This window comes from Heterodontus francisci, chromosome 23 (genome assembly GCF_036365525.1).
Source record: "Heterodontus francisci isolate sHetFra1 chromosome 23, sHetFra1.hap1, whole genome shotgun sequence".
Lineage (NCBI taxonomy): Eukaryota > Metazoa > Chordata > Chondrichthyes > Heterodontiformes > Heterodontidae > Heterodontus > Heterodontus francisci.
In genome coordinates, this window is record NC_090393.1 from 12,192,257 (window position 1) to 12,216,986 (window position 24,730).

Sequence of the window (24,730 nt, forward strand, 5' to 3'; positions counted from 1 at the left end):
CGGTTGTACAGTGAGTCCCACACCCAGCTCGATGTCTGTAGCCTTGCAAGGCTATTTCTTTCAGGTGGCCTCCAACTTCCTCTTTAAGTCCTTGATCGTCTCTGCTTCCACCATCCTTGTGTGCAGCGAGCTCCATGTCATTGCCACCACCTGTGTAAAAAAAAAAAAGTGCTTCCTTATATTCCCCCTGAATCTTTTGCCCAAAAATTTCAATCTGTGTCCCCTGATTCTTGTACCATTAGTTAATGGGAACAGCTTTTCCTGAGAGAGCAGTACCAGCAGGCAGTTTAAAACAGTGGCAGCAGAGAGAGAGAGAGAACGGGACCAGTGAGCAGTGTAGAAGAGCTGTCCAGTCGAGTTCAGGCCACCAGAGTGGAGCGACCTTGTTCTGAGGAGAGATAAAAAATGATCAGTCTGATGTCACAGGAAAACCGATAGGTGATTGGTTGGTGAGTTTTTTGTTTATCTTTCAAAACTCAGGTAATTTTTCAAATTTTAAGAATTTATTTACAAATACTAGTTGAGCTTAGAATGAGAAACAGCGAGAGTCAATTAAGTAAAGTAAATTAATAGCATAAGTAACAATGACAGGTCACATGTTATGTTGCAGCTGTGGTATGTGGGAGCTTTTGGATGCCAAGGGGATCCAGGGTGCAAACATCTGCAGAAAGTGGAAGCAACTAGAATTCCAGATCAGGATTATTGATCTGGAAGCTGAACTGCAAACACTGCACAACATAAGGGAGGGGGAGAAATACCTGGACACTTTGTTTCAGGAGACGGTCACACTACTTAGAACAGGGTCATCTGTTTTGGTCAGCAGTGAGTTGTAGGAGGATGTAACAGTGAGTTAGGCAGGTAAAAGAACCGAGCAGACAGTAGTGGAGGACCCTCAGACTTTGCAATTTTCAACAGGTTTGAGGTGCTCTCAACCTGTGTGGACAAAAGCTAGGTCTACCAGGTGGATGAGCAGAGTGGCCATAGCACTGCAGTACAGAAAGCCATTCAAGTTGGGGGAGCAAAAAGGAATGTAGCGGTCGGGGGTAGGAGAGCGAGGGGCATTGATAATGTTCTGTGCAGCCGAGGGTTAGAGTCCAGAAGGCTGTGTTGCCTACCTGATAGGAGGGTTCAGGACATCTGCTCACGACTGGACAGAAACTTGGAGTGGGAAGGGGAGGATCCAGTTGTCGTGGTCCATGTTGGTTCCAACGACATAGGTAGGACTAGGAAAGAGGTTCTGCTTCGACAGTATGAGGAGCTCGGCACCAAATTGAAGGGCAGAACCTCAAGGGTAATAACCTCTGGATTATTACCTGAGCCACGTGCCAATTGGTAGAGGGCACATAACATTCATGAAATGAATACCTGGCTCAAAGACCAGTGTGGGAGAAGTGGGCTTCGGTTCGTGGGGCACTGTCACCAGAACTGGGGAAGATGGGGACTGTAGCATTGGGACGGTCTGCACCTGAACTGTGCTGGGACCAGTGTTCAAGCAAACAATATAACTAGGGAAGTTGAGAGGGCTTTAAATTAAGTAAGGTGGGGTAAGAGATCAAGTTTGGGTTGATGTAGCAAATCAAGGGGTAGACTCAAGGTAGGAGAGCTGAACAGTAATATCGTAAATGAAGGTCAGGGAATGGTAGGAAGGGACAGAGAAGAAAAAACTAAGAACACAACAATAGTCAAGACTAGATGTTCCAAACATTCATAAAGTAGACAAACTGATAACACATATTGAAGTAAATAAATATGATCTGATAGTCGTTGCGGAGTCATGGCTGCAGGATGACAAAGATTGGGTCCTCAATATTGAGGGGTATATGACATTCATGAAGAATAGGAAGCTAGGTAAAAGGTGGAGGGGTCGCACTTAATTAAGGATGGCATTGGTGCAATAGTTAGAGATGACCTTGGTTCAGGAGATCAGGATGTAGAATCGGTTTGTGTGGAGATGAGGAATAGTAGGGGAAAGAAGTCACTAGTGGGAGTGGTCTACAGGCCTCCTAACAGTAACCACAATGTAGGACCAAGTATACAAGAAGCAATATTGGGTGCTTGTGATAGAGGGGTGGCAATAATCATGGATTATCTACATATAAACTGGAAAAATCAGATTGGCAATAGTAGCTTGGATGAGGAGTTCATAGAATGCTTTTGAGATAATTTCTTAGAGCAGTATGTTCTGCAACCAACCAGAGAGCAGGTTATATTAGACTTGGTATTGTGTAATGTGACAGGATTAATTCATGACCTCATAGTAAAGGCACCTCTAGGTAGCAGCAACCACAACATGATTGAATTTTACATCCAGTTTGAAAGAGAGGTGTGGGTCTAAGACTAGTATTTTAAACTTAAATAACGGCAACTATGTGGGCATGAAAGCTGAGCTATGAGAGTGAACTGGGTTACGAGACTAGGAGATAGATCAATAGAGAACAGTGGAAGACATTTAAGGGATATTTCAGAATACTCAGGATAAGTATATTCCTACAATAAAGAAAAATTCTAAGGGGAGGACCCACCATCCGTGCTTAACTAAAGAAGTTAAGGAAAGCATCAAACTTAAGGAAAAAGCATATAATTGCACAAAGATGAATGGCAGGTCAGATGATTGGCTAGAATAGAAAGAGCAACAGAGAATGATGGAAATGTTAACTATGCTTCTCTCTCCACAGATGCTGCCTGACCTGAGTATTTCCAGCACTTTCTGTTTTTATGGCAGAGAATGACTAAAAGGTTAATCAGGAGAAAGAAATTAGAATGAGAGGAAGTTAACTAGAAATGTAAAAACGGATAGCAAGAGTTTCTACAGGTATTTAAAAGGAAAAGAGTAAGTAAACTGAGTATTGGTCCTTCAGAGAGTGAGAATGGGTAGTTAGTAAGGAAATGGCGGATTTTGCTTCTGTCTTAACTATAGAGGATATAAAAAACATTCCAGTAATAGCTGTAAATCAGGAGGTGGAAGGGAGAGAGGAACTTGGTGAAATTACAATCATCAGGGAAGTGGTACTGACCAAACTGATGGAGCTGTGGGTTGATAAGTCCAGGTCCTGATGGGCTTCATCCTAGGGTCTTGAAAGAGGTGGCTAATGAGGTAGTAGATCCGTTGGTAATTTTTCAAAATTTGCTAGATTCTGGAAAGGTTCCATCAGATTGGAAAGTAGCAAATATAACCCCTGTTTTCAGGAAGTGGGGGGGAGGCAGAAAACAGTTAACTATAGGCCAGTTAGCTTGACTTCTGTCGTGGGGAAGGTGTTAGAATTGATCATTATGGAGGCTATAGCTGGGCACTTATAAAAACTCAAGGTAATTGAGAATAGTCAGCATGGTTTTGTGACAGGGAAATCATGTTTAACCTATTTATTGGAGTTCTTTGAAGGAGTGACATGCGCATTGGATAAAGGGGATTCCATTGACGTACTGTACTTGGATTTCCAGAAGGCGTTTGACAAGGTGCCACATAAAAGGTTATTGCGCAAAGTAGGAGCTCATGGTGTAGCGGGGTAACATATTAGCATGGATAGAAGATTGGCTGGCTGACAGAGTATGCATAAACGGGTCCTTTTCTGATTGGCAGGATGTGATGAGTGAAGTCCCAGAGGGCTCTGGGTTGGTGCCTCAACCTTTTACAATTTATATCAATGACTTAGATGAGGGGTGCAATGGCATGGTAGCTAAATTTGCAGATGGCACAAAGCTAGGTCGGAAAGTATGTTGTGAAGAGGACATAAAGAGGTTGCAGACTGATTATAGATAGGTTGAGTGAGTGGGCAAAAATCTGGCAGATGGAGTATAATGTGGGAAAATGTGAAGTTCACTTTGGCAGGAAGAATAAAAAAGCAGAATATTTCTTAAATGGAGAACGACTGCAGAATTCTGAGGTGCAGAGGGATCTAGGTGTTCTAGTGCATGAGTCACAAAAAGTTAGTATGCAGGTACAGCAAAAAATAAAGAAGGCTAATGGAATGCTATCCTTTATTACGAGAGGGATTGAAAATAAAAATAAGGATGTTATGCTTCAGTTATACAGAGCATTGGTGAGACCACATCTCACATACTGTGTGCAGTTTTGGTCTCTTTATTTAAGGAAGGACGTAAATGCGTTGGAGGCGGTTCCGAGGAGGTTTACTAGATTGATACATGGAATGAGCAGGTTGTCTTACAATGAAAGGTTGGACAGACTGGGCTTGTTTTCACGAGAGTTTAGGAGGGTGAGGGGAGACTTGATTGAAGTTTAGAAGATCCTGAATGGTCTTGACGAGGGGAATGTGTAAAGGATGTTTCCTCTTGTGGGTGAGTGCAGAACTAGGGGGCACCATTTTAAAATTAGGGGTCCCCTTTTAGGACTGAGATGAGAAATTTTTTCTGAGGATTGTGTGACTTTGGGACACTGCCTCAGAAGGTGGTGGAGGCGGGGTCATTGAATATTTTTAAGGCGGAGGTAGATAGATTCTTGTTCGGCAAGGGAATCACAGGTTATCGGGGGTAGATGGGAGAGTGGAATTTGAGTCACAAACAGATCAGCCATGATCTTATTGAATGGTGGAGCAGGCTAGAGGGGCCGAATGGCCTACTTCTAATTCATATGTTTGTAACTTATCTGTATTATAATTTTCTTGTTTCATTTCTGATGTGTATTGAAAGCTCTGTCCCTTAAAAAAGTAAGCTCTATTCTGTCAACTTACACTATTCATTGTGAAGAATTAAAGGAGGATATTTCACATATTGTTTAGGTGATAGCAACATTAAGTTTGCCTTATATGAAATTATGTGCTTAAAAATAGTTTTTGGCTGACTTCCAGTTCCTTGCAATTGCTTCTGATGTCAGTTGGAATAGACATTCTCTTGGGATTGATAGCAGTAAACCAGATGTGGCTGTGACAGATCGATGGCTTGTCTGGTTTTGTTCCGCAGAGATTTGCGGACTGGTTCGTTGTGACAGCTAACTGAATTCTTCTTGTGTGGGATGGGGAAATTGGATGGCTCGCAAGTCTGCCCAGTCATCACTGAAAAGGTGCCCCCAAAGTATTGTAGCTGAATATCTATGTAATTAACCCCCACTGAGTGGAAACCTCCTTAATTATGCAGCATAGATGCAAATAAAGTGTCTCTGATCAATTAAAAGTTATACCGAGCATAACTTCCATCAATGAAAAGCAGACATAAAATGCAAGAAACTTAAAATGCCAGTTTAATAGAATAGGAACAACCCACTTTTGAAAGAAAAGACTTGCATTTATATAATGCCTCTCGTGACCACAGGACACAGCAAAGCATTTTACAGCCAATTAAGTGCTTTTGAAATGTAGCCAGAAGTGCAGAGTTGATGATCCATCCCTGCCTCCTCCTGACGTCCCCAGCATCACAGATGCCAGACTTCAACCAATTCGATTCACTCCGCGTGATATCAAAAAACGACTGAAGGCACTGGATACTGCAAAAGCTATGGGCCCTGACAGTATTCCGGCAATAGTACTGAAGACCTGTGCTCCAGAACTTGCCGCGCCCCTAGCCAAGCTGTTACAGTACAGCTACAACACTGGCATCTACCCTGCAATGTGGAAAATTGCCCAGCTATGTCCTGCCATCAAGCAGCACTTGCTTAGCGATAACCTGCTCAGTGACGCTCAGTTTGGGTTCCGCCAGGGCCACTCGGCTCCTGACCTCATTACAGCCTTGGTTCAAACATGGACAAAAGAGCTGAACTCAAGAGGTGAGGTGAGAGTGACTGCCCTTGACATCAAGGCAGCATTTAACTGAGTATGGCATCAAGGAGCCCTAGCAAAACTGAGGTCAATGAGAATCAGGGAGAAACTCTCCGCTGGCTGGAGTCATACCTAGCGCAAAGGAAGATGGTTGTGGTTGTTGGAGGTCAGTCATCTGAGCTTCAGGACGTTACTGTAGGAGCTCCTCAGGGTAGTGTCCTAGGCCCAACCATCAGTTGCTTCATCAACCACCTTCCTTCAGTCATAAGGTCAGAAGTGGGGCTGTTTGCTGATGATTGTACAGTGTTCAGCACCATTCGTGACTCCTCAGATACTGAAGCAGTGCGTGTAGAAATGCAGCAAGACTTGGACAATATCCAGGCTTGGGCTGATAAGTGGCAAGTAACATTCGTGCCACACAAGTGCCAGGCAATGACCATCTCCAACAAGAGAGAATCTAACCATCTCCCCTTGACATTCAATGGCATTACCATCGCTGAATCCCCCATTATCAACATCCTAGGGGCTACCATTGACCAGAAACTGAACTGGAGTAGCCATATAAATACCGTGGCTACAAGAGCAGGTCGGAGGCTAGGAATCCTGCTGCGATTAACTCACCTCTTGACTCCCCAAAGCCTGTCCACCATCTACAAGGCACAAGTCAGGAGTGTGATTGAATACTCTCCACTTGCCTGGATCTGTGCCGCTTCAACAATACTCAAGAAGCTCGACACCATCCAGGACAAAGCAGCCCACTTGATTGGCACCCCATCTGCAAACATTCACTCCCTCCACCACCGACGCACAGTGGCAGCAGTGTGTCCCATCTACAAGATGCACTGCAGCAATGCACCAAGGCTCCTTAGACAGCACCTTCCAAACCTGCGACCTCTACCAACTAGAAGGACAAGGGCAGCAAATGCATGGGAACATCACCACTTGCAAGTTCTCCTCCAAGTCACACACCATCCTGACTTGGAATTATATCGCCGTTCCTTCACTGTCGCTGGGTCAAAATCCCTGGAACTCCCTTCCTAACAGCACTGTGAATGTACCTACCCCACATGGACTGCAGCGGTTCAAGAAGGCAGCTCACCACCACCTTCTCAAGGGCAATTAGGGATGGGCAATAAATGCTGGCCTGGCTAGCGACACCCACATCCCATGAATGAATAAAGTCACTGTTTTAGACAACGCGGCAGCCAATTTGCACTCAGAAAACTCCCACAAACAGCAATCTGGTAATGGCCGGATAATCTGTTTTTAGTGATGCTGATTGAGGGATAAATGTTGGCCAGGGCACTAAGGAGAACTCCCTGCATTTCTTCGAAACTATATCATGGGATCTTTTACATCTACCCGAGAGAACAAACGAGGCTTTGGGTTAATGTCTCATCTGAATGAAAGTACCTAAAGCGTGCAGCATTCCCTCAGTACAGCACAAGAGTGTCTGCCTAGATTCATTTTTATCCTGTATAAAGATATTAATGTGTCATGAATTGTACTGATAATTTAAAGTTCATTAGTTTATTATTTGAATTTATGTAGGAAGTGTAAATGCATGAATATCATTGTTTTTGCACCTAAGATTTCATGTTTTTTTGTATAGTTTTCTGGATCAGGCCATGGTGGGATTGATCAAAGCAGTGGAATCTTTATTGTCAGTATCACATAGAAACTGTGCAGAAACTATTTGTAAGGTTTCTGTTAAGCAGGAACATCCTTACGGAAGTGGGGATCTGTCATGTGCCTCCCACAATACTAGGTGTGCCTTGCTGTGCACCATTATGCTTAACCATACCAGTCGTGCTATCCTTGGGAAGTATCTGTTACCTTAATGTTTGGGTTTGCTTTAAAAGCAGATCAGCTGCAAAGGAGGCTAATTGAAAGGCATGTGATGCGATTAGTAGGCACCAGTGCTAGACTGCTCTTGCTATTCCATTAACCATATTTGCTTGTGTTGGCACTCCTATCTGACAGAACTGTGGGGAGTTGGTTCTGGTCAGCCTGGAGCCACTGGCATTTTTGCTTGCATCTGCACCACCTAAGCAGCACTGTCAGTTTGCCCTCCACTCTTTGGCAGATCATTCCTATGATAGGCTACAATGTGCTGGCCACTGATGTATGAAGGAAGAAACTTATGCTTCTTTTGCCAATTATTCCATCACCTTTGCTGTTGACTTGTGACAGGAGCAAAATATGACTATTTTCCAAAATACTGAGTCCTTCCTGGTATTGATAATGTTCCTGCTCCTATTTTGTCACTGGCAATTGCTCCTCATCACCTGTCCCCTACCTCTCACACAGTATTACCACCTCCTGTTTACCAAAGTTGTCCTCTTGTGGGTAACTGTGCTTCCAGACTTGGTGAGAAGGCGCCAGTTACTGTTGACTGTAGTCTTTTCCTGGTCTGTTAGCAGTTTGTAGCTGGGTGCTGTTTCATGACTGCAAGCGGCAAATGTTACCGTGTCGTCTCCAAGGGTCATCTTCGAAGTAGCTCGACTAAATGTGTGCAGGGTGTGTATGCCTGTGTTTAAAGTAAATTGAGAATCATTATGAAAATTACCACATGAAAGGAGACGATTTGGTCAGTGCAAATGTTGACTTAACTGGAGCTGTCTGCCCAATTCCCCTTTCCATATATTCTTTAATATTGCGCCACATCACATACTGATTCAGCTCCAGTTTTAAATGATCTTGCCTCTGTCTTAATAGCCACTTGTGGTAAAGCATTTTGTTTTAATAAAATACTGGGAAAACATCGTTTAAAGCTGTAATGACCCTGAGTCTATTGTCCTCTACCAATTCCAAGTAATCTTCTGCTATTCATCCTTTCAAAATCTTTCATAATTTCAAAATCTCTTTAGATGCTCCCTCAACCATTCCAATGAGGGAAAAGCAATTATTCCCATCTTAACTATAAACTTTTAATTCTGGTCTCATTTGCATAAATCTTTGCTGAACCCTTTCCATCATCTTTTATGGGGTGTCTGGAATTTCATGCAATATTACAGTTTCTTGTACAAATTCAACATTACTTTGCTTTTATATTAAATATTTTGTTTAAAATCCAGAATTCCATTTTCCTTTTTGATATCCTTTTCTACCTGCATCCCCATCTTTAAAGGGGAAATATTAAAAAAAGAACTGGATAATGCTCCACTCTAGCGTCACCATCCACATTCTCCTCACCATGTGTGCCAATGCCTCTAGCGTGGCATTTTCAAATAAAAACAGGAAATACTGGAAATACTCAGGTCTGGCAGCGTCTGTGGAGAGAGAAGCAGAGTTAATGTTTCAGGTCAGTGCCTGAACCGTTAACTCTGCTTCTCTCTCCACAGATGCTGCCAGACATGCTGAGTATTTCCAGCATTTCATGTTTTTATATTTCCAGCATCTGCAGTATTTTGCTTTTATTTATATGCTGGCATTTAAAAAGTTGGTCCGGGAATGGATGTTACACTTTTACCTAATAACATGAAGCCTTGTCCTGCAAACTGGGAAGAACAGCTGAAGTTGAAATTGACCGGAGAATGTAAAGTGATAGCTCAATGTCACCCTGCATTCTGCAATCAATGACATTACACACACTTACAGATGCATTTGGATGAGAGGATCGGTGTAAGATGAATTCTTGTTTGTGAAGAAAGAGTTGTCGTGATTGGTTGGAAGCCAATCATCTCAGCTCCAGGACATCACTGCAGGAGTTCCTCAGGGTAGTGTCCTAGGCCCAACCATCTTCAGCTGCTTCAGCAATGACCTTCCTTCAATCATTAAGGTCAGAAGTGGGGATGTTCACTAATTGCACAGTGCAGCACCTTCCAAACCCGTGACCTCCAGCACCTAGAAGGACAAGGGCAACAGATGCATGGGAACACCATCACCTGCAAGTTCCCCTCCATGTCTCTCACCATCCTGACTTGGAAATTTATTGCTGTTCCTTCTCCTTCACTGTTGGTCAAAATCGTTGAGTTCTCTCCCAAACAGCACTGAGTGCACTTATACCAGTTGGACTGCAGCGGTTGAAAAAGGTGGTTCACCACCACCTTCTCGAGCAATTAGGGATGGGCAATAAATACAGGCCTTGCCAGTGACACTTCCATCCTATGCAAGAGAAAAAGAAAGATGCTGCTCTGGTATACTTAATTACCATCCAGGGTAACAATTTGAAACATTGCAGGTTAGTTTGAGGGGAGGAAACACTACGTGTCATGCATTCTTTAAGGCACCTTCTTAATATGTCCAGATAAGGTCTCCAAACATTATCTTTTCTGACTTGGAGGCCTTTGTTCTGTGCACTAACAGTACCATTTTCTGTCATGCAACCTGTGCTATCTTGTGTGCGCAGTGTTCCTGAGCCACCTTAACTGTTTTTAATCATAACACTTTACAGAAGGAGTGCTTGGTACACCACAACCTTCATGTTTTAGAGATGATTATGCTCCAAGAGTATTCTTCTTTGGCCTCCTTATCTCGAGAGACAATGGGTAAGCACCTGGAGGTGGTCAGTGGTGTGTGGAGCAGCGCCTGGAGTGGCTATAAAGGCCAATTCTAGAGTGACAGGCTCTTCCACAGGTGCTGCAGAAAAATTTGTTTGTCGGGGCTGTTACACAGTTGGCTCTTCCCTTGCGCTTTTGTCTTTTTTCCTGCCAACTGCTAAGTCTCTTCGACTCGCCACACTTTAGCCCCGCCTTTATGGCTGCCTGCCAGCTCTGGCGAACGCTGGCAACTGACTCCCACGACTTGTGATCAATGTCACAGGACTTCATGTCGTGTTTGCAGACGTCTTTCAAGTGGAGACATGGACGGCCGGTAGGTCTGATACCAGTGGCAAGCTCGCTGTACAATGTGTCTTTGGGGATCCTGCCATCTTCCATGTGGCTCACATGGCCAAGCCATCTCAAGCGCCGCTGACTCAGTATTGTGTATAAGCTGGGGATGTTGGCCGCCTCGAGGTTGTTGGCCGCTCCAAGAGTATTGAACTATTAAAATTAGACTGTCCCTTATTCACTGAACAGCCTGGATGTCTGCTACTGTAGACCACTGCCCAGTTCACATATGAACAAAAAAATCTATGCTTTCGTGTTTTAGTATTTCTTTATAGGAATTTATAACTTGCCAGTATTGCCAGTTAAAATTGCTTACTGCTTGCTGATAAAGATTATCCGCTGTCCATGTGTCTCTGTGTGCATCTTCAAAGTTTAGAATAAGCAGTTATGTCTGCAGGACAATTACTACTAGACCTATACAATGAAGTAAACAGTTGGTAAGTCTACCCAGATGAGTCATTTAGGATGGGATTATCTGGGCATTAATGGTTTATATATGTCTATGGCCTTTGCAATTATCCCACCAGGGGTTCATTTTAACTTTCACTGCCTATCTTATGTTCTGAAGAGGGGTGGAGTGCTCAGCTGGGTATATCTTTGAAATTTCAGTGCTTCACTGTTTTGTGCAGTTGTGAAGCTTTTTGATCTTTGTTTCAGTGAAGACTTCAAAGTGAATTAGCTGTATATCTGCAGTAGGTAGCAATGATTGTTTAGTATATTACTATTTTGTAAGGCAGTCAACAAGTCAGGGTTTATTCGATCATTCTGCGGGCAACCCAACTTGCATAACATCTCTTCACTAAAGTTTAACATTTATTATTTTTAAAGTTAGTAAACTGGTCCAATCTCTTGTTTTACCTCAAACTAGTTTGTAGTTTCAGCCTGGGCTGTTCTTGGAGAGGGCTGTTCTTGGAGAGGGCTGTTCTTGGAGAGGGCTGTTCTTGGAGAGGGCTGTTCTTGGAGAGGGCAAAAAGACGTTCTGCCTATCTCACAATTGAGTAACTAGTATTGCTTTCTGCATTAGGTAATGTTTCAGATCATAGAGATTGTGGGGTTGCCTTTGTTTTTCATTGGGTGCAAGAAATAAATATCTGGAGCATGTCCAGATTGGAACAATGGTGTCCTGCTAGCTTGAACCTACACACAGCTGTATGGAAAATTATGGAAGTGGTGAATTAGTATGTATGCCGATCTCTTCATTTTATACATTTTCCATCTGAAGAATTTCCCCATCCTCTACATGGATGAATTCTGCAACAGAGAGGGTGGAGAAGGAATTTTTCAACTAGAATCTCCCAGTTCTATGAATAAAAACTAAATTGTCTCTTGAGTCCTACTGTGGTGATGCAGCAAAAAAGTAAATTATTTGGCAACTCATTTTTCCTAGAATGGTCAGATATTAACCATCTAAATAGTATTGAAAATTGTTATACCTGTAACCTGGAATTAATCATAAATATGCTGGTAACTAGAATCTTAGAATGGTTGTAGCACAGGAGGAGGCCATTTGGCCTGTCATGTCCATGCTGGCTCTCTGCAAGCACAATTTCGCTGATCACACTTCCTGCCTTTTCCCTGTAGCTCTCTAAATTTTTTCTGTTCGGATAATTATCTAATACTCTTTTGAAAGCCACGAGAAATGCTATAGATGTTAATAGAACAATCTCCCTTTGTACAGTGCAGCCAAGATTTTGGTGGTTTAATTTGGGACTGCTGTTTGTAAAGGCTAGATATGTATTGACGATGTTGAGTCTAAGTGTCATTTTTCAATGATTTTGCTAAGCATGTTAAAATCCTTTTTCTCCCTGTTTTAGGATAACCCTCCATATGACAAAGGGGCTTTCAGGATTGAAATAAGCTTTCCATCAGAATATCCTTTCAAACCACCTAAAATTACTTTCAAGACAAAGATCTATCATCCCAACATTGATGAAAAAGGACAAGTTTGTCTCCCAGTCATTAGTGCTGAAAACTGGAAGCCAGCAACCAAAACTGACCAAGGTGAGAGGGGTTTAGCAGGGGAACTGAATCCAGCTTCAAAATCACACTTAACTTTAATAAAAGCAAAATATTGCAGATGCTGGAAATCTGAAATAACAACAAAGTGCTGGAAATATTCAGCAGGTCAGGCGGCATCTGTGGAGAGAAGCAGAGTTAATGTTTCAGGTCTGTAACCTTTCATCAGAACTGACAGGTCACAGACCTGAAACATAACTGCTTCTCTTTCCACAGATGCTGCCTGATCTGAGTATTTCCAGCACTTTCTGTTTTGATATCACGCATAACTTTGTTTTTAACTTTTGCATAATGTCAGTTACAGGTGCAGGGTGATTGACAGTGCTGTAGAGTGCACTAGTAACAATTTCTTAGTTGCTTTTGATGGAGTTGTATGCAAAAATGTACATGATTCCTTCTTCCAAGTCTGTAGTGATCTATTTAAAATAAATGGGTTATATTTGTAATGGTGTTGGGCGACCTTGTAAGATTTGAACTGAGATTCCTAACCTCTCCAAAGTCATCAGTTTTATGCGCATGTCTTCAGATTTGTGACCACTTACTGCACATTAATTCAACAACAACATTTTGCCCCCTCAAAGGTGCCTCATTACCCCATGGCTAGTGAGTGCTAGTGCTGGTTCTGCTCTAGTCTATTCAGTTTGAAGTCTTGCAGTGACTTCTCATTTCACCTGTCCATCTTGCAAGCAAATATTTCCAACAGATTATATCAAACTGGTAGCATTTGTGAAATTGGCTCAACACTTTACGTGTTTTCTTTTACTTGGTTGGCCCTTCAGAAGAACTGCATCTGCGTCCTAGAAGGCAGATTATAATTTTGTGTTGAAGTTATTCAGTACTTCTGTTGAAACTACCGCTTTGAAACTTGAGCGCACATTTGGAAAAGCAATGTTAAGCTTTACTGAAATAAATCATAAAGTTACCTTTTAACATAAATGAGATGAAGTTAAAAAAAATGTTAGAAGAGGAGTGGGGATATTGTTCGAAACCAGGAGCCATTTACAACATAGGCTCTGAGCTTAATGCATAGGAGCTAATTGTCTGTGTGCTCCTAGTGTGGACCTTTGTTCGTTGGGAGTGCACGTTGAGAAATGGCGAGTTGACCCTCTGTTCCCATCATTTCCCATCTTTAAAGTTGATTACCCCATCATGGGGAGCATGTCTACCATTTTCTGATATGTATCTGGGTGGGCAAGGCTCCTTTGGTCTTTATAGTTTGTCTTACTACTTGTTTCATTACCACTGTGGTCCGTTTATAGCTTCTTACATTAATTTATCATTTCCTACTTGATAAATTGCAAAACTTCTCTTGCATTGCACCATTATAATTCATCTTTAATCCAGATACTTTTGTGCATTGTCTAACGCTGTCCATTTCCATAGGCAAGCTCTCAAAATTGTGCATAGAATATACAGCACAGAAACAGGCCATTCAGCCCAGCTGGTCTCTGCCAGTGTTTATGCTCCACGTGAGCCTCCTATCACCCTACCTCATCTACCTCTATCAGCATATCCTTCTATTCCTTTCTCCCTCATGTACTTATTTAGCTCTCTCTCAAAGGGATCTAGGCTATTCGCCTCAACTATACCATGTGGTAGCAAGTTCCGCATTCTCACGACTCTCTGGATAAAGAAGTTTCTCCTGAATTCTTTATTGGATTTATTGCTGACTGTCTTGAATTTATAGTCCCTAGTTTTGCACTCCCTGTTTACTCTATCAAACCCTTCATAGCTGTAAAGACCTCAATCAGGTCACCCCGTAGCCTCCTCTTTTTTTCTAGATAGTTATAACTTTTCGGTTCTAATATCCTTGTAAATCTTTTGCACTTTCTCCAGTGCCTCTGTATCCTTTTTGTAATGTGGAGAACAGAATTGTTCAATATTCTAAGTGATCTAATCAAGGTTCTATACAAGTTTAATGTAATTTTTCCACTTTCCAATTCTATTCGTCTGGAAATGAACTCCAGAGCTTTGCTTGCATTTTTATGACTGTTAATTTGCATTGATACTTTTATTGATTTTGTTGATGTGTGCCTCGTGATCCCATTGCTCTTGTATCCCATTTGGACTCTCATTTTCCAAGGAGTGTGTGGCCTCCTTATTCCTCCTCCTAAAATGCACCAGCTCCCACTTGCTGAAAATGAAATTCACTTGCCATTTGCATGGCCATAATCTGAGAGCGCTTGCTCTGGATGAACATTGTGTTTTTATTAGCAGATAGTTCATAGGAATTCTAAGTTTCATGTCACTTCCAAAGGAGGGTAATATTCACTATGGCAGATGCATTGAAATAAACTAAAATATTGAACAGGTGTATTCGTGAATAAGAGCAACGGTATAAGCAGTATGAGTCCGTTAAAGAGCAGTAGTCTGAGATAGTTCAGTGTTAGAGACAAACCAGTCAGATGGAATCCTTTGAAAACTTCCTTAACAGAGCTCGGGATAAAATAAATACTTTTCAGAGAGAGCAGTTTGATTCCTGAGAGCCAAGAGAATAGAATCCTTTCACGATATGCATTCGCAAAAGTTTTTTTTCCAACGCTTTTTTTTTCTATTCCTATAAACCCAATGTTATGATCACTGGTTCATAAATGTAATATTTTTAAGTTGCTTGCTTGTCCCAGGTCATTACTCAGTACCAACTTAGTAAAGTAGCAGCTGAGCACTGGGCGACAGTTTAAGTTAGACATTTTTGTGTTGCATTGGCAAAGGGATTAACGCATTAAGATGTTGGTGCTGGACAGATCCTACTTTAGGGTAAAAGCAAAATACTGCGGATGCTGGAAATCTGAAACAAAAACAAGAAATGCTGGAATCACTCAGCAGGTCTGGCAGCATCTGTGGAAAGAGAAGCAGAGTTAACGTTTCGGGTCAGTGACCCTTCTTCGGAACTCTTCGGAACAGTTCCGAAGAAGGGTCACTGACCCGAAACGTTAACTCTGCTTCTCTTTCCACAGATGCTGCCAGACCTGCTGAGTGATTCCAGCATTTCTTGTTTTTGTTCCTACTTTAGGGTGCCATGTGGTCTGGTTACCTAGGCATAATAAAGATATTACTGCCCTTGAGAGGTGCAAGGACTAGGGAACACAGATTTAAGGTTTTGACAAGAGGTACATGGGGGAAATGTGAGAAAGAACATTTTTACGCAGCGAGTGGTAATGACCTGGAATTTGCTGCCTACAAGAGCGGTGGAAGCGGAAATGATTTTAAAAGGAAATTGGATGGGCACTTGAGGGAAATAAACTTGCAGGCCACAGGGTTAGAACGTGGGAATGGGACTGACTGGATTACTCTACAGAGAGCCGGCATGGTCTCAGTGGGCCGAATGGCCTCCTGTCCTGTTATGAATCTATGGGCTGAATAGAGACAAGCAACCGCGATTATTCTAGATATCTGGAATCTTAAGTTATGAAGAAAGTTTATGGATTTCACATTGTTGTCATTGGGGTAACCTAGTTGGAAGTTTTCAGTATTATGAAGGAGAATGGACACAACTTTAGACAAATTGTTCATTATGGTGAAGGGTTCAGATACCACGGAGCACAAATTGGGAGTTAGCCAGTCAGGAATAAGGGTCAAATTGTGTGCAACATATTTTACAACGGGTAAGCAACTTACAAGGAAAGGTCATTGAAGTAAAAAATAAATGGGATCCAGATGCAATTAGATGTGTTTCTGGAGAGAGAAGGGCCTGAGGTAGGATAAAGAAATCTCTGGACCCCTCCTCTTGCATTGGTGTCAGACTGCTTGTCTAATATCCAGTCCTGGATGAGCCACAATTTCTTGCAGAAGCATCGGGAAAATCAAAGCCATCATCTTTGACCCTTGACCACTCCCCGCACCCTGGTCATCGTCTTCGGTTGAACAAGACTGTTGGCAACCTCAGCATCCTATTTGAGTCAGAGCTGAGCTTCCCTCCACAAATCCACTTGATCCCAAGGACTTCCTACTTGCACCTTGCTAACATCTTCTAGCTCTGCTTGTGCCTCAGCCCATCTGCTGAAACCCTGTTCCATGCCTTTGCTATGTCCCAGACTCGACCATTCCAATGTTGTCTTGGCTGATGTGCCTTTCACCACCCTCCATAAACATCAGCTCATCCAAACCTCTGATGCTCATATCCTATCCTGCATCAGGTGCTCCTTATCCATCACCCCTGTGTTTGTTGATCTGAATTATCACCCTGTCCCCTCAAATTGAAAATGCTCACCCTCTGGTTTGCATTCCTGCATTGTTTCCCTTTCTTTGTAATCTCCTCCAACCCTACGGTCCTCTGAGACTTCTCCAACTTTGATCACTTTCCTCACTCCCTCTGTCCCCTACATGTTGGTTTGGCTCTGCTATGAAAGCCGTCTCTAAACCTCTCCACTGCCATTTTAAAACCCACATCACTGAGCCAAAGGTTAGGAGGGGTGTCGATTTTTGTCTGATTACTCTTCAGTGATGTCATGGAACAACTTTTTATGCTAAAGTCACCATATAAAATATCAACAGCTTGTATTTATATAGTGCCTTTAACATGGTAAATCGTTCTAAGGCACTTTATGGGAGCATTATCAAACAAAATCTGACACAAACACATGAGATATTAGGACATGTGGAATTTCTTAAAGGAGGACAAAGAGGTGGAGAGGCTGAGGAGGGAATTACAGAGCTTGGGGCCTAGACAACTGAAGGCATGGCTGCTAATGGTGGAGCTATTAAAAATCAGTGATGCACAAGAGGCCGGAATTGGAGGAGCGCAGAGATCTCGGAGAGTTGTATGGCAGGTGGAGGTATGGAAATAAGGAGGAGACCATGGAACAATTTGAAAATGAGGATGAGAATGTTAAAATCAGTGTTGTTGAGTATGGCAAGGTTGAGGTCAAACAACAAAGGGACATACGTGATAGACTAGGTGGCCTTTTTTCTGTTCCTGAAAGTTCTTACTGTACATTTCTATAAACAAACAATAATACATTTTAAAAATGAGTCTAAAATGACTAAGTTGTTAATTAATCTAACTTCCAAAAGCTGCAAACCAGACCAGCAGTGGGATGTGTAATACAGCCCAGAGAATTTTGTTTTCATGGATATAACATGGGCTAACTGAGCTCAAAAATAATAATTCTGTTCTGAAACATGTTTTATTTGGGTGCTTGGTCAGGGCTGCTTGCATTATAGTTTGTAACGCAGCTTTTGATGAGGCTATTCTTGCACTATTTTGTCACTTCCTTCAAATTTGTAGGGCTGTCTGTATTTATACTACCTCATTGAAAGCCACTGAAGTAGCAGCCTATTGGAAACCTCCCTTAATTCTGGAGTTGTGCTGTCTATTAACAGGGAAACTAGGAAGCTTTTTCAAGAGATGTAACTTCTTGTTTCAGACTGCCGGAGGAAAGGGAGATTTTTAAAAAATTTATTCATGGGATGTGAGTGTTTCCGGCAGGGCCAGCATTTATTGCCCATCCCGAATTGTCCTCGAGTAGGTGGTGGTGAGCCACCTTCTTGAACCACTGCCATCATGAATAGTAGAGCCTGGATGTTTAAAGATACATGTGCCAATTGTTTTTCTTTCTATTCACTTTTTTTTTTTCCTGTGCCTGCAATGTGAAGCACTGTCATCATTTTCAAATCCACAAATGTTTAATTGGCTTTAATACTAACCTTCAATTTTAATCTTTGTTTTCAGTTATCCAGTCACTCATTGCACTTGTGAATGACCCACAGCCCGAGCATCCTCTAAGAGCTGACCTAGCTGAAGAATACTCTAAGGACCGTAAAAAATTCTTTAAGAATGCTGAAGAGTTTACAAAGAAATATGGAGAAAAGCGACCAGTGGACTAAGACTTCTGTCATGCTGCCTTTCTGATTCCAGATTCTGGGCAGTACATTTGAAACACACCATCCAGCAGGACTCTGATGAACACATACAAGTGTCACCTTTGGTGTTTACTTGTGGCTGTTACTAACTTTCTACGGTTTTCATATAATCAGAAACGGTTTAGATAATGACTGTTCAGATGGGATTAAAACTTTGAATAAGACAGTCTAGTTCTGCTTTCTAGTTTAAAAACACAAAATCACTGCTTTAGTAAACAACTTTTCTCTCACAATTCCATGAGTTCTTTTAACAGATGGCATTCTACCCTTGAGCTCAACAAGTAGGTCGCGTTTTTTTTTGTTGACCCCCCCCCTCCACCCGTCCCTTTATTTTCTCATTTTTATAAAATTATTTTTCCAAACTGATGTCTTAGTGGGGAAAAAAAACAAAATCCTGAAGGAGATTGGTGAATGCTGAAGCGATTTGTTTATTTTTCTCAATGTTGCACTGTTTTGTGAGATACTTGGTTGCAAGTAAACCTGGCCTACAATGTGGTTAGAACTTTGGAAGAGGAAAGATGCTGATGTTGCTGGGGGTGAAAAAAGCAGCTTGTTCCCATGTAATTTAGCTTGTGTTACTATACAGTGATGTTACCAAAATAGGAAGCCCATGGTTTTGCATGTGATTAAATGTTACAAACAGGGATTGATTTTTTAAAGTTTTTTCTTGTATTCCCTTTCCTTAGTTACCTCTGAATTAACTGACTCGTCAAGGATACATAGCATACCAATTACATCGTTTGTCAGGCAGTATGACCCTAAATGCTAATGTTATTGCAACAGTTTTCACACACTCAGTTCCATGCCCGTGCAAACTTTTTAAGTTAAATGTAATGCTAGGAAATTCAAAATGGGAATTGATGGTCACATTTAAAACCAATATCAAGTTTGTTTGGAGCTGTTTATTGGTTAGGTGGTCTGTTTTAATCATACAGGAATTCAAAATTAGCAATAGGAGTTTAAAATGAATGAAGTGACTGCATGAGCAGATCAATACACCTGTATTCTCCTTCCAGCTACTGTTCAGAGCTTTGTGCTGCGACTCTGTTCTTTCCAGACTTCCCTTATGATTTATTTTGCTAATTTAATTTAACGAGATTCAGAAACTCCCTGCACTCCTGTGGAATAGTTCCTGCACATTCTGCTTCATTAGTTTAGGTATGGTGGTTACCTCACTAGCATTTGTAGAAATGGTTGGATTTTTCTTTTCTTAATCTTGCATCCAGCTTGGCTAAGTTTTGGAAGAATTTGAGCCCAGCCAAACCAACATGCTGCTTTTATGCAAATTTACATTGGCTGATTCAGCTTCTGAAAAGTGTTAGCATTTAGCTCATTCAATAGAGAGCCAAAAAAAGTAATTGATATCAGAGCTTTGTTATAACGAGTTATACAAGTAAAGAAGTTTAATTTCAGGGCATTGTCACACTTAATGAAGAGTAGCCAATCACCTTTAAATTAAGAAACAGGAAATGAGCTGAAAATGTCTGTCCATTCCTGGGCAATAACCTGACTACTGGCAAAGCTCTTGCTGCAGGTATAATGTCTGATTTAGAGCAGTGTTGCCCAAAGGAAGTGTTCACATGCTAATTATCCTGGATGGTTTATTTCTTATCCATATTTCCATGTTTTAATATAGGAAGGAATAGAAAATAGAATGGAATTTGAGCATTAAGATAAAGGTATTTGGAAGAGTATTTACACTGCTGAAATGTCATTGATCGAGGTTAGTCAAAATACATTTTTTGGGCTATATTTTAACCATTTAAGTGGATTATTAGCTCTGAAATTGTATCCTATTTTGACTCGTGTACATTTTACCACTGTTAATGTACAGTACTGTCTGTAAAACGGGAACAACTAGCCTTTCTTTAAATTTAAGTACCCAAAATCATTTTTTTAAGCAGTCAACATTAAAATTAGTCTGGATAAAGCTTAACTGTCTCAATTGGGTTTGTAAAGAAAATTGTGAATGATGCTGGATTTGACAAACTTCCAGGCACTTTGGGATTCAAATAAAACTTCATGCAGTGTATTACTGGACATTTGAGCACTCTCTCTTTTCTCAACTTTTGCCTTCCCCTATCCCACAGTTTATTCGTCCTCATTTAATAGGTCCATCATTCTTATAAAGAAGCAAAGCGATTCAGGAAATCCCATTTGGATGATGATTAAGTGGTGCCACAAAAAAATACTCTAGCAGGATATAAAAGAAGTGAAGCTATGTGCTTAGGACTGTCTGAAGTATTATGTACAAAAACTTATATAGTGTGCTGTGAACTAGATCAGCTTATTTCTCCTGCAAAACTTTTTTTAAATCTAGATAATGTGCACCAATATCTCTACATCTAAAGTAAGCAAGTGGAAAAAGAGCATAGTAGCAATTTCTGTCACTATGGGAACATACTAAAATGTTTTTAAAAGGAGAGGAGGATTTAGTCTGAATTTTAACCTTCTGTTCTATGCTAGATGAAATGAAAATGCCACAACCCATCTATTAAATTGACAAAACGCATAATTTTTGGCTGTGTTCTTTTGGCACTATCATAAACTTAGGAAAACAAGAATTATGCCAATTGTAAGCACAACTGGCGTGCCTTTAAATGGCAAGATTCTCGCTTTGTACTGAAGTGAAATTCAGAGTTCAGAATCCAGGGCCTGATTCTAGAAGGGAGTGGAAGAGCAACTCTCACAGAATAATAGTACAGTGCAGAATCAAAACTGGCTTACAAGTGATTGCAGGTACTACCCATTGGACCTTCTGGACACTTCTCAAACCTATCTGACTTTAAATATGCTATCCTCCCACACCTTTCTCTTTATAAAAAAAAAAAATTCCACTCTTGGGGGAGAGTTCTATCAGTGTGTAAATCCATATCTTCACAGAGGTCTGTCCTTGGACAGTACAGTTGAGAGGCAGAAACCAAGCAATGTTAAAGGATGTTCCATGGCTGGAACCTGATCTGCAGCTGCCAGTCTCTGACCAGTAGCTCGGGTGTAAATACAGCCCTCGAGGACTAATGTGTGTAACAGGGTGTAACTTGCAACTTATATTTAATTGGTTTCCACCATATAACATTAAGGTACAAAATACTGGCTCAATTTGTTTCATGATTCAAATAAAGTAGATTTCCTTTTTCATATGGAAACGATGCCATCTATGTTAACTTGATTTGGCTCCCCCAGTTGGCCAGTCAGTAAAGAAAGCCACCATCTTAGTGAAGTATCAAGTTGTACAGACCCAGGTCAATTTCTGGTATGTGCTGAGATAACCTCTTAGTGGAGAACCCGGATGTTAAAGCTAGCTTCAGTGCCCTGATTCTAGCATATAACACTCGCTAGCAATGCTGCAGTTCTGTGGATGTTGGGTGAAAATCCTGGGCTTGGCTGAGATGCCTTTCACAGTAAAAATGCCTTGGTAAATTTTTTTTATTCTTTCATGGGATGTGGCAGTCACTGGCAAGGCCAGCATTTGTTGCCCATCCCTAACTGTCCTTGACAACTGAGTAGCTTGTTCGGCTATTTGAGTCAACCAGAACCACATTGCTGTGTGTCTGAAGTCACATGTAGGCCAGACCAGGTAGGGACATCAGATTTCCTTCCCTAAAGGACGTTAGTGAACCAGATGGGTTTTTATGTAATCGATAGTCTCAGTAATGGTGCCATGAAACTAGCTTTCAATTCCATATTTTTTTAATTAATTGAATTTAAATTCCACCCAGTGACATTACCACTACACCACTGTCTATGGGGAAGTACCAGAGAGCAGTTGACGGTTGTGGAGTTATGCCCCAATAAATCAAAGGGGAGAGACCTGAGGGGAAAACAAAACCATCTGTTAACTTTATCTGTCAAAGGAGATGCTCAAGAAGATTCTTTTTTGTGTATGTGTGGCTAATTAAAAGCTACATTTAAATATGATTGTGGATAGAATGATTACCAGTAATTATTGCCAGATCTGTTCACATTACTTTGGATATTATGGAACTTCATATAGCCTTGCACTGAATTTAATAAGTAGCAATTTGAAATTCTCTAGAAAGTATTAACTTGCCATGTGAGATTTAGTTGCAGCACTGCTTGATAACACGTTTTAAATAAACAAAGTAGAATCAAGCAAATTTGCATATCAAAGTAAAAACTGGAAATCTAAACTAAAACCAGAGCACGCTGATAAAGAGGACAGATTATTATGGTTCAGATGTGTATCCTTCATTAAAGATGACCATATCTGAAATGTCACTTCACATGCAAATTTACCACATTCATAAGGATTTTAATCTGTACGGAATGATTCTGCCATAATATCTCAGCACTTACTCGGAGTGTGGATGTTGTACAGTGTTTGGCACTTGCATTGAATGCAACATTGCTTATTTATTTGAGGGTACAACTTTTAACTTACCACAAATCTAATTATTTGTGCATCCTGACATGCACTAAGGTTTTCCAGAGACAATTGTAGTGGAGACAAACCTGCTTGTTGAGGGGGAGGTTCATTTAATGCAAGGTGTAAATGCATTTCAGAGGAAACTGCACAATCTGAATAATGCTGCTGTAGTACAAACCTACTCATCTATCTTGTTTTCTGTACTTTCTAGTTCGCAAGCATTAATGCCCTGGACTAAATGCAACATTTAGCATGAACCAAATCATTGCATTTTATTTGCTAATTCTGTTAAGATTCATTTGAATGCTTTGTAACTTAAAAACAAGGCTACTGTGTGCTGTTAAGTTGTCATACAAATCAGTATATTTTAAAAATTATACTTGAATACAGCCGTTCATTTTTTAAGAAAAGTTAAATCAGCAAACTTGTAGACCAAAGATACTCTGCAGTTTGAAATAACTTTATGGTGAGCGTAAGTGTAGTGTTTCAAGAATTTATTTAAGGATGTACTTGTGCTTCCACGAGAGGCCTCCCACCCATAAACCTTACCAATGACTTCCAGGATGGGATAATACAGTACTTTACATCAAGAAACTTGAGAGACATACTCCAGTTCACACAAGTGCATACTGTAATCAAATATTTAATTGAGTAATTTGTCACCAGTTTTTATTTATAACCTAACACTTGAGTAATGACCAAGCACTGACTTTAATCATTAGTTAACGATTTCTACCAGGTCTTCATATTGAATTTCAATTGTTATTGCATAATTTTCTCTACAGTACTTATTTAAATGAGTATAAATGTTTACCGCTTTCTAAATATAAGCTTTTTCTCTGAGGCATTAGTTTTACCAACTTTGGCTACCTTGTTTGATTTACTTTGATTCTGTGAGTAGAAATATTGAAATATTCAGAACACAGTACTGTGAAGCTAATTTCCATTTCCTAGAAAGATTACGCTGGTGACCATCTCGATTATTCTTTGAGAACTGGCACTGCTATCTGCCCCAATTGGGACTAGAAGTAATGAAAGGGGTTTTGTTATGCCTGCACAACAGTGGAACTGCAGTTTAGTTCTGTAAAAGGTTATGCATTTTGCTGCCTGACCTGTGAAGTATTGGATTATTTTCAATTCTACTCCTGTAATGACCTCCTTGTCTTTTTCTGTAATTCCATCTCAATTGATTTGCAAGGATTTCTGGCAGACATGTCTTGTACCCCGCCCCCCGAACACCTCAAAGCTGCATTCTCCTCCCCCTCCCTCCGAAACATTATTTTCCCAGCTCCTATTTCCTTTATAAGTCTTTAAAAGCACACAGTAGTATATTTTTGTCCTCATAATATTTTAGTAGCTTTGGTTCCTTGAGGGTTTGTAGTTCATGAAACCGGTCTACAGACATTGAAAACTCATCGGGTCCTTCACCGCATCCCCCCTCTTCAGGAAAGCTGGAATAACCAGGATGCACCATTAGTTCCATTGTCAATATTGTATCATCTTGCAGAGGTGGGAATTTTTGCCCACAGGAGATGTCCAAATGTTGCTTTGCTTTCCTTGTTGCTATGGTGCTCTCTATGACTGACTGGATATTTGGCACTGACATGTTTGTCCCCATTGTCGTTAGGCCAATGTAGATATCAGTCCATCTGTTGGGAACAATAAAATTTAAACCAGCCATCATTGAGATAAAATGTAATTTAAAACTTGTCATGCTTACAAATAGCAGTGTCTGTTGACACCAGTGTCAGCCAATGCGTGTAAGATGGGTGGGACTTGAAGCCAAACAAGGGTGTTTTGTTAACCACTCCCTCAAGTGGTCACTCCAGGAACTGAGTATTACAAGGTATTTTCAGCACAGAAGCAGGCCATTTAGTTTAGAGATACAGCACTGAAACAGGCCCTTCGGCCCACTGAGTCTGTGCTGA

The 24,730-nt window shown here is 41.0% G+C and overlaps 2 protein-coding genes across 6 annotated transcripts in view; one reads left to right on the forward strand and one right to left on the reverse strand.

Moving 5' to 3' along the window:
• LOC137382582 (ubiquitin-conjugating enzyme E2 L3) overlaps positions 1-20,447 on the forward strand; it is a 72,177-nt gene extending 51,730 nt beyond the window's left edge. Inside the window, exons 3-4 of the mRNA XM_068054692.1 lie at positions 12,352-12,538; positions 18,225-20,447. Of these exons, the coding sequence (XP_067910793.1) occupies positions 12,352-12,538; positions 18,225-18,379 (342 nt within the window). The 3' untranslated portion in view covers positions 18,380-20,447. The remainder of the gene's footprint in view (positions 1-12,351; positions 12,539-18,224) is intronic.
• Positions 20,448-22,870: 2,423 nt separating this feature from the next.
• Positions 22,871-24,730, reverse strand: part of ydjc (YdjC chitooligosaccharide deacetylase homolog) — a 58,076-nt gene continuing 56,216 nt past the window's right edge. For 2 of the 5 annotated variants that reach the window (XM_068054689.1, XM_068054688.1), the window contains exon 6: positions 22,873-24,451. In XM_068054689.1, coding sequence (XP_067910790.1) covers positions 24,103-24,451 — 349 coding nt within the window. In that variant the 3' untranslated portion in view covers positions 22,873-24,102. Of the gene's footprint in view, positions 24,452-24,730 lie in introns of all 5 variants that reach the window. The other 3 variants (XM_068054690.1, XM_068054691.1, XM_068054687.1) reach the window with 3 other exon arrangements.